The sequence below is a fragment of the Pseudorasbora parva genome, chromosome 13 (genome assembly GCF_024679245.1).
Source record: "Pseudorasbora parva isolate DD20220531a chromosome 13, ASM2467924v1, whole genome shotgun sequence".
Classification (NCBI taxonomy): domain Eukaryota; kingdom Metazoa; phylum Chordata; class Actinopteri; order Cypriniformes; family Gobionidae; genus Pseudorasbora; species Pseudorasbora parva.
The window spans coordinates 35982278-35997952 of NC_090184.1; the positions used below are offsets into that span (position 1 = coordinate 35982278).

At 35.1% G+C, this 15675-nt stretch overlaps 2 protein-coding genes across 3 annotated transcripts; both read left to right on the forward strand.

Annotated features, from left to right (window-relative positions):
- The first annotated feature begins 2370 nt into the window (after positions 1 to 2370).
- Positions 2371 to 11325, forward strand: LOC137038270 (biglycan-like). Of its 2 annotated transcripts, none has more exons than XM_067412736.1 (8): positions 2371 to 2490; positions 5680 to 5941; positions 8199 to 8311; positions 8424 to 8637; positions 9724 to 9834; positions 10174 to 10267; positions 10450 to 10588; positions 10669 to 11325. In XM_067412736.1, exons 2-8 carry the CDS (start codon positions 5698 to 5700, stop codon positions 10864 to 10866), a joined length of 1113 nt encoding a protein of 370 aa, XP_067268837.1. In that variant the 5' UTR covers positions 2371 to 2490; positions 5680 to 5697; the 3' UTR covers positions 10867 to 11325. The 2 variants fall into 2 exon arrangements, with proteins under 2 accessions (XP_067268837.1, XP_067268836.1); XM_067412735.1 differs by lacking the exon at positions 2371 to 2490 and adding an exon at positions 4138 to 4243.
- Positions 11326 to 11577: 252 nt separating this feature from the next.
- Positions 11578 to 14789, forward strand: LOC137038271 (phospholipase A and acyltransferase 2-like). The gene is made up of 4 exons (XM_067412737.1): positions 11578 to 11621; positions 12260 to 12380; positions 13208 to 13506; positions 13618 to 14789. Exons 1-4 carry the CDS (start codon positions 11604 to 11606, stop codon positions 13699 to 13701), a joined length of 522 nt encoding a protein of 173 aa, XP_067268838.1. The 5' UTR covers positions 11578 to 11603; the 3' UTR covers positions 13702 to 14789.
- Positions 14790 to 15675: the final 886 nt, after the last annotated feature.

The following is a 15675-nucleotide window of genomic DNA, read 5'->3' on the forward strand; positions in this document are numbered from 1 at the left end:
CAGAGCCACATCAAATATAACATGTATTTTAAATGATCCATCTATAAATAATCATTAAATAATTCATCTCTATCTATCTATCTATCTATCTATCTATCTATCTATCTATCTATCTATCTATCTATCTATCTATCTATCTATCTATCTATCTATCTATCTATCTATCTATCTATCTATCTATCTATCTATCTATCTATCTATCTATCTATCTATCTGTCTGTCTGTCTGTCTGTCTGTCTATCTATCTATCTATCTATCTATCTATCTGCAAAATTGTTTTACTGACATGACTGTAAAAAATATTGCCAAAGCTATGAATTTATGAACATAAATAGTAATACATATATTAACATCAATAATAATATTAATAAACATTTAATATAAAAATATTACAACATAACATAAACTGAAATAACTGTAACAAATTTGAAACACCACAGTGTTTTAACCATACACACACACACACACACTACTGTGGGTCACTGTGGTGGACAGTAGGGAAATGCACTGCAGGTCATTAAACACTGCTGTCTCTCAGGCTGTGCACATCTACGCGTATTGAGCAGCCAGTGCTGCTGTCTGTCCCTCTCCTAATATTATCTTTATTTGTTCTACTTCGGCCATGGTTGTAAAGTTCTTTATTAAAGTTCACCCAAAAATGAAAATTCTGTCATTAATTACTTACCCTAATGTCGTTTCACACTTGTAAGACCTTTGTTCATCTTCGGAACACAAATGAAGAATTTTTTGTTGAAATCCAATGGCTCAGAAAGGCCTCCATTGAAACCAATGTCGTTTCCTCTCTCAAGACCCATAAACAGCACTAAAGACGTCGTTACAAAGCCCATCTCACTACAGTGTCAGTACAATAATTTCATAAAGCAACAAGAATAGTTTTTGTGCGAAAAAAAAAACCTAAATAACAACTTATATAGTGATGGGCCGATTTCAAAACAAAGTTTAGAATAGTTATGAATCCGTTTTGATTCATGATTCGTATCGCGTGTCAAATACTGCCGAACTGCGGAAATCAGATGACATTGGCGATCCGAATTTGGCGGTACACTGATTCATAACAGTTCGAAACTTTGTTTTGAAATCGGCCCATCACTATATTAGTCGTTATTTAGTTGTTGTTGTTGTTATTGTTTTGTTTTTGTTTTTTTGCACAAAAACTATTCTCGTTGCTTCATAAAATTATTGTAGATCCACTGTAGTGAGATGGACTTTGTAATGAAGTCTTTAGTGCCTTTTATGGGTCTTGAGAGAGGAAATGACATTGGTGTCAATGAAGGCCTTCTGAGCCATCGGATTGTATTCCGAAGATAAACGGAGGACTTACGGGTGTCGAACGACATTAGGGTGAGTAATTATTGACAGAATTTTCATTTTTGGATGAACTAACTCTTTAATGTATTGGATTTGTTTAAGTAGATGTCTCTTATGGAAATGTATTTGTGACCGTGAAGGAGGAAGTGCGTCTCTGTCTCGATCTCTCCTAAGTTACAGTGAACACACACCCTTTGCTCTTTGAGTAACCAGCTCTTTCTGTGTCTGCTGGTCTCGATGGCCAGACTGTCCTCACTGAGCCTGTACGTGGTCAGGGTCCGTCTCGTCTTTGTGTCTCTGACACTCTGGAGATATTCTTACAATTCATAATAACTTTAGAGTTAGATTGAATTTACTTTGTATTTTAGTTTCCTTATCCCAGTGTTCCAGATATGTATTTTTAGATTGTTTGATAATTTGGTTTATTTGGATGTTTGGTTGAGAAGCAGTGTTGGTCTGAGACTGGTTAAGTCGGGTAAGTCCGGCTGACTAAAGAGACTCTGTCTGTCTGTCTGTCTGTCTGTCTGTCTGTCTGTCTGTCTGTCTGTATCTATCTATCTATCTATCTATCTATCTATCTATCTATCTATCTATCTATCTGTCTGTCTGTCTGTCTGTCTGTCTGTCTGTCTGTCTGTCTGTCTGTCTGTCTACATATGATTGGTCACAGATTGGTGTTTTTAACAGGAAAATTACTTCCCATTTTATTTACATCTATTTATATATGCATAGGTTTTGTGGGTGGATGCTTCATTAATAATAATGTTGTTCAATAAAGGGTGATTTAAAATTAAATGTCTTAAAAAGTATAACAATTACTATGTAACTATAGTTTTTTGGAGGAATTACCAGCCCACACTCTCAGACTAACTAACTCTTTCTCTCTCTCTCTCTCTGTCTCTCTTCACCCCAAAAGAAGGAGAAAGACAGTGGGAGGGAAAGACAACTTAAGTGGGAATGTCTCAAATACACATTTTTTGTCCCTCTTTTTGCAAGCTGTTCTGTGTTTTGAGCTGCAGGTACTGTTCAGTGCTGAGTGACCACTGGCAGCCAAGGACCTAATAGACAGTCATCCAAAACAATGATCAAACCATAAAATCTGTTTGCCATCAGACATCTCAAAAAAGAAGAACTCTTCTCCGAATACATCTCGCATATCAGGTAAGATGCTTTGATGATCTTATCTTCCTAACATGTTCTCTGTTTAGTTTTGTGCACCTGATGCATGGTAACTTAATTCATCTTATTCTGTTATGACCCGTTCAATTCTTTGAAAAACGTAAAATTTTTTATATAGCTCTTTTAAAAAGAAGACTAGTTTAATTGGTTTTAAAATCCTTGAGAGATGTTGTGTTGGCATCAGCTTTATGTGTCACTCAGTCCTCCACGTCAACTCTGTAATCTTGACAGTATTCAGTAATGTAGTCTTTAATTAGCTTATCTCATCTCTCTAATAAGCAATGTAATTATGCTTTGCACATCCATTTGGCATCATTTTGATACTGTACATCTTTGAAGAAAAAAGCTAGACACCTTAACCTCGTTCTTGTTGTCCATTAATATATATATAATACTTTTTTATTTTTTATTTTTTATTATTACTCATCTAAATTAAACTTTTAAGTGGGTATACAGATTGCTTTAGACAAATGCAAAGAGCTAGTAAACTAAGAAAAAAAACTGTTCTGTTAGTAGAATTGTTCTGGCAGTGGTCAAAATCAGGCTGTGCACATCATCATTTGGTGTGCTTTTAAATGAGGTCTTCCAGTTTATTACATAATATTATTGTCATATTTTAAGAGGATATGATTTTGCTATATTCAGTGTCTTTATTTCGGTGCATGAATCAGGGTGGCTCTCCAAAAACAATCTGTTAAACTTGCCAGTAATGTGGTTCCTCTGCCATTCTGTGGTAAAGGGTGTGGGAGTGAATTTAGAGAGAGAGAGAAAGAGCTCAGAGGCTGTTTAAAACCACACGCACAACACGTGGCACAAAAAGAACTAGTTACTGCAGATCTGGATGGTCACAGACACTAATAGAGCTCTGAAAAAAATTAAGAGACCACTTAACATTGAGAAATCCATGTTAAGTGGTCTCTTATTTTTTTCAGAGCTGTATGTGTATATGTAATATGTGGATCAGTGTTTCTGCACATTGAAATCAAGCAGTGTTATTTTAGTATTATGCATATTTTGAACAAGCTTTTATTTTTATTTTTCAGTTTTCATTTTAATTTATTTTTTTAAGTTAATTAACTGTCATTTTTATATTATTCTATATTTCTTTTCAGCTTTTATTTTTAAGGCAACATTTCTAATTTCCAAGTTAGTTTTTTTCATAGCCTATAATATTTATATTTTATTTAAATATTTTTAGTTTTGGTTAACAATAACAAGTCTTAATAGCAAAGTATCACATGAAATCTCTTTAATACCTCAATTGTTTCTCCGAGACTATAGTAAGTTTAAAAGGAGAGCAAATGGAGATCCCATCCTCCCTTCAGAGCGTCTCAAAAGCCATGCCTCCTTCAAAACGCAGCGTCTGCAAAGCATCGCGAGATGATCGAGAGACGCCGTTAAATTACCTCAAAGCACATAACATTAAAATAATAATGAATGTAAACTGTGTACAGAGCTCTAGTTGTACCACCTGATAGAAACGCTACGCATAAATATGAGTCTGAGTCTGAACAGCTCCGGGCAGTCACAGGTTGCCATCAGTTTGCAATTGGTACATGGCGGTACATAAATTGGTACATAAGTTTCGTGTTTCGGTTCAGGAGGAACTGTAAAGGCGGCTGTTTTTTTTTTTGTTTTTTTTGACGTTCGGTGGATATCTGTCCATAACTCTGGAAAGCCTTAGCCTATGTATAGAATGATGATAATGTGTGATGTCTGTACAGGACAAACGAAGGTATGGAAATACATACAGTTGCCTATGTTGACAGGCAGGTACATTGTATCGGACAAACATTTTCTGATTCTGTGACTTCCACAGAAGATATGTAGGCTACACACTTGAAAAAATTATATAATAATAATAATAATAATAATAATAATAATAATAATAATAATAATAATACATTTTATTTATAATGCACTTTATATTAAACAAAATCTCAAAGTGCTAAATATATATGTTCAATAAGTTATGACAACATATGTTTTTAAATATTTTTAACTCATCTAAATAAGTTAAGAAATGTTAAACTTTTTTTTTATTACTTATACAAGATGTAACTCATTTTTAAAAGTCAGTTTAACATAATTTAAGTTGAAGTAACTTAAACATCCAAGTCGATTGTACTGCAACAGTGCATGTTTTAATATTTAGACCACTTCTATTATTGATTGCTATCAGGAATGTGAAGAGTTTAAACCAGTTCAACAGAAAGGGTGTGTATAAAAACAAATAGCTTTCCCTTCCTTTAAAAAAAAAAAAACATCCTTACATCTCTACTCAAATCTTTTTAAAAGATATTCTCAATATTTTAACCAACTCTGCCCTGCTCATTACAAAAATAACAATCAAAAAAGTCAGTTTAAATATAAACTTTGGTATTTCTCACTAAGTTATCTGAACTATGTAATCCACATATTTTATAGCTTTATAGTCTTACTGTGTCAACAACTTTCTCATTTATTTTCAATTTTTCAGGCTCTTAAGGAATTTCAGACTAAACATCTGAGATTGTTTATACTTCAATGAAACAAAATCCCCATAGCTATGAAAGAGCAACATTTAAGTAGTTAACTTTTTTTTCCCTAGGATGGAAATGCATTAGATATTTGTGTTATTAGTGAGTCAAGTCACATAATGTATTTAGATTAATTATGTACATTTGTGACATGTTTCTTCTGCAGAAGAAAATTTGCAAATGCACCAAAAGGGCTATATGTATATATCGATGTTGCGTCAGCGTGGTTTTAGATGTAATTCAGCTGGACAAAGGACACAAAAATATACTCAGATGATGTTACACCCGTTTTAGGAGAGAAAAAAAAGCCCTGTAAATATAGTATGAAGACAGGTTACGAAAATACACATTTGCACACGTTGATGCATCTGAACCAAACAAGTCTTTCCCTGTCTCAGGTTTTCGTTTCAGTTACAATGAGATATTTTCCCCATTGTCGATGTGGAGAGCAGATTGGTTTATTGTGACTGTCAGCGAGGCGGCTTCATATTCAAAGCTTAATGAGACCGCAGAATGAAGGATTTTACCAAAATCAGCTCTTGGATGCAAAGTAGCATTTATGGTTTTTATAAAAGCGTGGAGACAATTGTACTGCCGTATTTGAAAGTTTACTTCTTCTAGCACGTCTTCTGTCTTTCTCTCTTTTTTCCAGATTCAAAACGTAGCAGCCATGTTGTCTGTCTGTGTGGCTTTCCTGTTTCTCTGCACTGCCCACTTGCCATTAGACTCCTCCGCCCTTCCCTTTGAGCAGAAAGGGTTCTGGGACTTTGGCAAGGACATTGATGTGAAAGAGCTGATGATGATGATGAAGGACCAGGAAGAAGGGTCAGCTGTGGATCCATACCAACCTGAACATCCCACTTGCCCATTTGGCTGTCGGTGTGACCTCAGAGTCGTGCAGTGCTCGGATTTAGGTTGGCTTAAGATGATATGTCTTTTTGGTGGTGTCTTGGTGTAGACAGACAAGATAATAACTGTTTAGTCTGAGAGGTTTTGCTTCTAGACCCAAATTTTATATGGGACAACGCAGCGGCAAAATTGTTTATGGCACAAACGTAAACAAAATGGCCTTAAAAACGTACATTGAAAATATAGTTCCAAAATTATTCTGCACAGGATGCACATGATTATTCTGAAAATACTATGTGCTGTTTTTTATGTGAACCAAATATTGTATAATGATTTTAAAGAATCATACAATTAATTCCGCCTTTTATTGTTTAATATTGTTTTTCAACATTATCAGAACATGTGATCTGTTTTTGGTCTGCAACTCAGCAGTTGATAACCACTGGTGTAAAGAGTGGAGTCAGTGATTAGAAAGGAATGAGTTAGGCTATGGATATCCCCTTTATATCATGCATCTCATCCCAAAATTACTAGCCTGTGACATCAAGCAAACTTCAAAGACTTGCCTATAATTTTTCCCAGGATATTTCAAACGTGTAGTGTGTGAATGTGGTGTGAAACACAAAGATATGAATATAAGTTATGAGTTGTATAACAGAATTAAAGTTGAGGCTCAAAGTAGGGAAAGTGAGGAGGAAATTTTGGCTGAAAGCTAAATAGACATGTCAGGTTTTAACATCCACATCAAAGTCTTGAATGAGATCAGGCTCAAATTTAGCTCGAGAACGGATACCAATTCAGACACACCGCTAATCTGGCCCATCCACATCAGACAGCACATGTGGCGTGTGGTCGGTCACCTGAGAAGACAGACATTCTGGTTATTCTACTCGGTACAGCAAACGTGCCATAAACTATGATGTCGGTTTCACCAGGAATGATGAATTTAAAAGCAAATGGACAGTTTTTAATGGATGCCAGGTACCACCCAAGCACAGCTGCCCTCTTTCCCACTATTTCTCTTTTATGAAGTTCATAAAATACAGCCATTCTCCTCTTTTTCTCTCTCTCCACATTGTAATGTGCTACGTGGAGCCATGGTCATCTGGCTCCATCTTAATTATATGGGAAGCTCAGAGGGGAATGCTAGCACACAACAACAGAGCACAGCAAACACACAGAGTCCTGAATCCCAGAGAATTACCAAACATTTCCGAAATTATAGCCCACTGAAAAGTTTACAACTGAACCTAGGTAACCCAAAGACTCAGATGGTAACTGAAGAAGTTGTTTCTTAAATGAACTGCCTACTTTACTTTCTACTGATTCATTGATTATTTATTATTTTTATCATTTTATTTTATTTGTTTAATGGCTATAGCGTCTATAACAGACTATTATTATTATTATTATTATTACAGGTCACTGGAATACTCGATTCTGATTTGCCAGTCGTGGTAGGTAGCGGATGGATATTTTCTCATTTTCGCCATTATCCTTTGTAAGAAACACTCTATATCAGTCCGCTCATCCGTGTTATTTTTTTCATATTATCTTTCTATTACTGTCTAATCTTATTCGGTGTTAAAAATAAGAGAATGCATTTTAAGGTTTTACGTCAAGCCTGACGATAACAGAAACCGGCGCTACTTTTGTATCACACCGCGTTTTCGTGCTTTCATTTCATAAACGCTATACTTTATTGCGGCATCTGGTGTCTGAAATTATCTATAAGAGCCAGAATGACCTTAATGCACTTCTTTTTTTAATATTACTGGAGTAGTGTTGCAGTGTTTGTCTTGTTGCTTGGCTCATTGTTTTGTACATTGTGAAGGACTATTTTTTCGAGACAAAAGCTTAAAAATAATATATCGGTATTTTTTTTAATCCACTAAAGGTAGCTTTGTACTTTCTTAATGTGACAAGTTAAACAGGATATTAATTTACTTAATTTTATCCATCAAACAGTTTGAAATGTGGGCAGACAGATGCTGGAGGGGAGGGATAAAAATAAGAGGGTTTGGAATGTCAGCTGAAATGTAAAGTTATTTCAGAGGTGGAGCAAGTTAATAGGCCATATTTCAATGAAAGGTTATAAAGACATTTCAAACATTTCTTTCCTCTTTGGAATTGTACCAATACATCTTACAATATAAGACCAGTATATGTATTTAAAAAGAAAATATTTTCATTCTGATTTCATGTTAAGTTTTCCAATATTCCAGAAAATATGAAAAACAACATTTTATCCACAATATATATTTTTTCAGACCTAATTTCTATCAATATGTCTATTTTTATTTGTGCATTATTCCCCAACAGGATTGGGTTACGTGCCATACGATATTCCTGCAGACACACTGCTGTTGGACCTGCAGAGCAACAGGATCACAGAGATTAGAGAGGGAGACTTTAAGGGACTGACCAACCTCTATGTGAGACCTTTTTATTTTATCATTCGCATCGCAGTCATTTTGTGAATGAATTGCTATGCAATATTGTGCTTTAGATTACTATCAGCTGTTCACAGCCCCTGTCTCGTTTCAGGCCCTGGTGTTACGATATAACCAAATCTCCAAAGTTCATCCCAAGGCATTCCTTCCTTTGAAGCGTTTGCAGAAGTTATACATCTCACATAACCTTCTGACTTCCATCCCCAAGAACCTGCCTCCATCCCTTGTGGAGCTGCGTATCCATGACAATCACATCAAGAAGGTGCCGGCATTTAGCTTCTCTGGTCTTCACAACATGCACGTCATTGGTAAGACTGTGTGTTTGTCTGTGTGTATATATTAGCTGTACTAATAAGCTTATATAGCCCTGTAAAGCTGCTTTTTGAGTGTAACGTTATTCTCATGTCACGATTTGATACAAATCACAATACTAAACTCACGATAAATTTGGTATTACAATGGGGGTGGAAATGAATAGGCTTGGACTTGGTGCTGGTAACCCAATGCACAGGACAATGTAGACACCAGAATAAATATATTCATGATTCTGAAGCTGAAAATAAAGAATTAGTTTAGACAAATATGCATGCACTCTGTCACTGACTAGATATATGTGAGCTTGGACCACAGAACCACTCATAAGGTAAATATTTTCGAAATTGTGATTTATAAATCACATGAAAGATTAATAAATAAGCTTTCCATTGGTTTATGATTTGTTAGTATAGGATATACTAGGTTGATAGGTTAGGATATTTGGTCGAAATACAATTATTTTAATATCTGGAATCTGAGGGTGCAAAAAAATCTAAATATTGAAAAAATTGCCTTTAAAGTTATCCAAATGAAGTATGATATGCATATTACTACTAATAATATTTTTTAAATATATATTTACAGTAGGAAATTTACAAAATATCTTCATGGATCATGATCTTTACTTAAAATCCTAATGATTTTAGGCATAAAAGAAAAGTAGATCATTTTGACCTGTACAATGTATTGTTGGCTATTGCCACAAATATACCTGTGCGCCTTATGACTGGTTTTGTGGTCCAGGGTCACATATTTAAAATAATGTAGTCCACATTTTACTGGTAACTGAAGACATTTGGCATTATCAGTACTGACAAATGTTTCCCCATTGCATTATTATATGCTATATTCAACAGTATATAGTATTTTAAAATATGAAGTAGTTTAAAAATCTGTAAACTTTCTTTCTTTTTTCTTTCTTTTTTTTTTGAACTATATACACAATATATTTGGTCACTATCCAAAATATTGTTTCATTTTTTCTTGCGATATATTGTGATGCGATATATTGTTACACCCCTACTGATAAATAAAAACGAAATGTTTTTTTGTGCCTCAAACACTGGTTGATATTGCAGAAATGGGTCGTAATCCACTCCAGAACAGTGGTTTCGAACCTGGAGCATTTATGGGCCTTAAACTGAACTACTTGCGCATTTCTGAAGCCAAACTCACTGGAGTTCCCAAAGGTAATGAAAATGGTGATCAAAATTGTATATATATATACATATATATATATATATATATTTAATAAATTTACTATTTTGAAATAATTGTCTTATATTGCAGCTATTATTCTTTGGTATTTCTTGAAAATTTTAATTAGTAAATGGTTTCATGAAAATGCTGTATTTTATATATACGCAATACATCATATATATATGGTTTTTAGTATATGGAATAAAGGTGTATTTGTGTTGTGTTACAGAATACAAAATAATTTTCTTCATGGAATGTGTCCCATGACTATGTTTAAAATACAATGCAACTCATTCTATTCCATATGGAATGTGTTTCATTCTTGCCAGACCTTCCCAGCAGTCTTCATGAGCTTCATTTAGACAGTAATCAGATTCAGGCCATTGAGTTGGTGGATCTCAGTCAGTACACCCAGCTGCAGAGGTAAACCCTAAACATTCTCAAATATTTGGTGTGATTAATATGCATCACGATTCTATGATTAAATACAATGATCAATAAAACATTTCCCCCTTATTTTACATGGATTTTATTATGACATAAAGTTTGCTTTGGGTGTCCTCTAGTGGTTAAAACCCCTGTTAAAACTAAGTCTCTGTGTCTAGGTTGGGACTTGGCAGTAACCAAATTCGCCACATTGAGCACGGTGCTTTATCTTACCTCAACAACCTGAGGGAGCTGCATCTTGACAACAACCGTCTGCCCGGTGTGCCCAGTGGTCTGCCTCATATGAAGTATCTGCAGGTGTGCTTGTGTACAGAACTCTACTTATTCTAGTTCATTTTTAGGCATACAAAAAAAACTAAACTACAATCTTCTTACAGGTTGTCTACCTTCATTCTAACAACATCACCAATGTGGGGGTGGATGACTTCTGCCCTACGGGTTTTGGGATAAAGAGAGTGTTTTACAATGGCATCAGTCTCTTTGACAACCCGATCAGGTACTGGGAGGTGCAGCCTGCTACGTTCCGCTGTGTCAGTGACCAAATGGCTGTACAGTTTGGCAACCACAAGAAATAAAAGACGCACAAAACCAATCCAGGAGGAGAACAAGAGGAAAAAGTGGCCATAATTTGTGTAAATCATCAAGAAATATGAGTGAAGATAATGAAAAAACATTTCCGTGGAGGCATAATTCAGAAGAAAAAATGGACTCCATTTAAACCAAAGGTTTAAAGAACCACTGGTAAACAAAATTAAAACAGTGCATTAAAAACTATTGATGTGTGTAATAATTCCCTGCTGACATTAATGAATATGTACTTCACAAAAACGCATTTTTGCTCAATTTAGTTGACACAGCATTGAAAGTCCTTGAGTGTCTATTAACAGCTTAATTTGCTTACTTTTCATGGATTGGATATTTAAGTAATTAGATAAATTCACAGTTTGTCATTCTGGATGCCTATTGTCACTCATTGATCATGGTAATACTGTAATAAAGTGGATTGTGTTGTGGATGTTTACCACACCATCACAGGACAGCCTACCTTAAAGTTGACATGCTTATTTTAACTTTATTTTCTAACTTTAATGTCCAGAAATGATTGTAAGTGCATTCAGTGAAATGAATAACCCCGCAGATGTGGCAGGTCATTTTTGAAGGTTGAGTAGCTAAATAAGACTGCAAGTAGAAAGTCTTCACAAACAAGTCCTTCTGCTGGTTTGTCGTGTGACCACGCCTACAAGGCTTGGCAGAGTCATTTTAAATCCTTTTGCTTATAGTTTCTGCTCTTACAGACTAAACAACACTAGAGATGGACTACAAAGAACAGGTACGTTTACATATATTTACTGAATTAACTCAATGCGTGGATGATAAAACATATATATTTCAAAACAAGCCTAAACGAATAAAATATGTATTATGTAACGTTAATTAAGTGGTTGGATTTCATGTAGGCTAGATTTTAAGAAAGATTATTCTAAATATTCCAGTATTGTTTAAAAATATTTTAATATAGAAAACTTATTTAGAATAATTAATTAGGCTACGTAGTCTACTTTATTCTCATACGCAACTAGCGCTGGAATTCACTGTTAATGTAACTTTAAGACCGTTCTCCAATTGGGCTTTCGCACCGGTTAGAACTATAGCCATTTCCCCCAAAAGGAGTTAAAATTAAATTCCTTCCTGGTTACTGTGGTGCAAACACGCTGAAAAAGTGGGAACTGTTAAGTATAGGAAGTTTAACCATGAAAAGTTTCCACCGGTGGGAAAGCCCTGGTTGCGTATCTAGGATCTTTTGAAGAATTATAGCCTAATGATTTTGCTTTAATCGTATGTCCCAATAGCGATGGTTATAATTCAAGTCATCAAAAAAGTAGACGTCATATGTTGTCAAACTTGTTCTAAAACCTGTAACAGCTGTAAGCGGCAGGAATCTTGACAGACTGAAACTGTCATGCACAGGTCGAGCAAGTTGTATCCAGCGCGCAATTCGGAGATTTGATCGAGTTCTCGTACCCCATTGGTTATTCGCACTGGGGCGTGTACGACGGAGATGGATACGTCATTCACTTTGGAGTTGCCGGTAAGCATGATAATGGTTACTTTAATACTAGCCTAATAATAATTCTGTAAAAATAATAATAACGATACAACCATACTATACTATGCTATAACGTTAATATACTATAGGCCTACTATGAAAAATTGGGTCTCACTTTATATTAGGTGGTCTTAACTACATTGTAGCCTACTTTCATCCAAAAAATAAGTAGGCTACAGTGTAGTTATTGTGTTCATATTGTATTGCAAAGTACTTTTGCGGATATTGAGGTGGGATGCGGGTAAAGTTTAGGGACAGGTGTTGTGGTATGGGTACGTTTAAGGGTAGGAGTAGGTGTAAGGGAAGTGTAAACAATGTAATTATACATTTTTACAGAAAGACAAGTGAACAAGTGAATAGGAAAAAAATTATATATCAATATCCCTATAAAATATAAGATATTATTTTGAAAATGATGCCTATTACTACTCCCATTATTTCACTTCTTTTTTCATTACATGTTGCCCCAAGAAACACAATAATATGCCAATTATACAGTGCATTGTACCCATACGGCCATTTTACCCACATATTGCATAAAATAAAATGGTATATCAAATCATTCCATTATATCTTTCATTCTATTTTATGTCTTTTTTATTTTAAAATAGCATACTGCGAAGCATAAAGCCTTATGCAGGCAATTCATTTAAACTATTTTATATATATAGTAGCCTGTTAGGCCTACTGGTTTCACTTGGATCACTTAGGTTATTCTTGAGATCTTATTTCTTTTATTCTTGATCATTGTAATGTCATTAATGGCAACACTTTGTCTCATATTGAACTTGCCTTTTTTCATTTACCAGATGAATCTCAGGTGATGAGTTCGTTTCGGGGTTTTCTGCAGACTGTCTTCCCTGTTTGTGGTGATCTTTTGCTTGGAGAAACTAAGATACGGCGTCAGCTCCTGTCTGAAGTTAACGTACCTAAAGGAGCTCGTGTTTTTGTGAGCAATAGCCAACACGCTCTCGAGCCTTCACCTCAGAATGAAATTAGACAACGACGAGATGCTTTACTTGACAAGGAGTTTACTTACAAAGTCCTGACATTTAATTGTGAGCACTTTGCCACATTTGTTCGCTCTGGAAAAGCTATGTGCAATCAGGTGAGCTGATGAAATCAGCTAACAGTATATCATAAAGATCATCATCATTATGTGTCATGTGCATTTTAGTTATTCTGACATAAGTTCATATTGGTTCCTTTGTTTTAACAGATCCCAGGGAAGCCCAAAAACAAGGAATGTGTGGATGCTACAGAACAATTTAGCAGTCTTGTGCCATCAAATGCTGAATCCTGAATGGAAATCTACAGATTTTCACAAGAATAATGTATTGTGTTTCAATAAGAATATTTTCCCCACGTTCTTGTAATTAAAACCGTTTCAAAGATTCTTGTTTAACGTCATGGGAAAGGGTTCTTCAGTGGCCTTATTTGGTCTTGGTCAGTCTGGTCTGCTGGCTGGTTTTAAAATGGTGTTGGGCACTTTTTAGGTGGTCAGACCGAAAGTCCGACTTGGTTACGCCAGAAGACTATCTAAGCAGTATCTGTAAAGGTTTTTACTTGTTTCTGACTATCTTTTTCTCACATTTCTAACCAATTATGTACCATTACTAATATTTACTATAGCTTACTACAGTTAAAACATGTTAGACCCCATAGAATTGTTTGACTTGCAGATTTGCAGATTTCTTTCTTGTACTGTATCTAAGGGCTTGTCCCTTTTTAAATAGCCAATATCATACCCAGCAAATGCAGAACATTCCCCTAATGGTTACCATTAATATGAATAACATTCTAGGAATGTAATTTGTAGGTTCTTTATGTAACCAAAAACTAACCTTCCCATGCAGAATATTGCAGGGATATCTTTTCCTCAAGAACCGCAAAATGTTATCTAATGTCCTGGTGTTTTTGTTCATATGAACTAACCTTCCCAGAACATTCTGGGAACCAAAAATTGTTAGCTTAGTTTTAAATTCTGCCATAGCCATAAACATTGATTTGCTAATCAGTTGCAGGGCCTATTTTCCTAGAATAGACTACAGGGGTGTAACCCTAGCATCCTGGCCAAATTTGCCCATTAGCCTCTGCCCATCATGGCCTCCTTATCATCATCATATACAGATTCTCCTTTCCACTAATCAGTTGGTGTTTGGTGGGCGTTCTGGCTGCCGTCGCATCATCCAGGTGGATGCTTGGTGGTGGTTGAGGAGATTATTACCCCCTTCTGTAAAGCCCTTTGAGTATTCAGAAAAGCGTTATATAAATTTAAGGAATTATTACAAGTGAATTTTCTATTGAAAAAAAAAAAATCTATTTTGATTTCATTGACATCAGGCACAATTGATAAAAAGTAGTTACAATTTTTTTGCCAAGATTACAACATCTTCTTGCAGGTTTGAAGATAGACTTATTTTTATTTATTAAGATTTTACAGTAGATAGTAAGCTACTTGTATTTTGGATGAAAGTGTGGTTACCATGGTGATCTTTATTAATGTAAAGGAACTATGCAGTGTTGTGATTTTCATGAATAAAAATTAATATTTATATTCTATACATACATATTCTGATTACGTTTTTTTCTTGTATATATATTCTTAACAGCAATTTTAAAAATATATACACTACGAGGGAAAGCGTTTATTGTCTCTTTGATAAAGACGAATCGTTTCCTACATTCCCCGGATGTTGCCCCACGCTTACTCATGTCCCGGATGTACCTACATTTTAGTAGAGGAACAAAAAATGGGCTCATTACCTAGCTTCACCAAACCGTTTAAATTATCCCCACACACGATTATTGTACATGTATGAGGACCAGACCGCACTTTTGATCAGAGTCCACGTCCATAGTCACCGTGTCGGTAAAGTGATTCATGAAATTAAACAGGTAAGACAGTTGTGTACATTCAGTGTTGCTACACGCTGTTGACGTTAGCAAGCCAGCAGTCAGTTGCTAAGCGAAGTTTATATCAATAGCAAATAACGTTTAAGTATCTTTTGGAATATAGAGATAAAAGAGGGTATTGCAATGCAATAGTAACATAGAAAATGTATATAATCTTAACATATCTTTGGGTTTTAAAGCCTCTCCTTGTGCATGCTAAGAAGCAGGCTAACACACAGCTGTCCAGATAGATTTCAGGAGATTGTTGACGTCTAACTGCTTATTCATAAATATTTTTACCAGAGTTTCTTGTATTAATACTAGTATAAAGAAAAGAGCATTATGTTAGTGTTTGTAATGCAATGATATGGCAGTGAGCTGT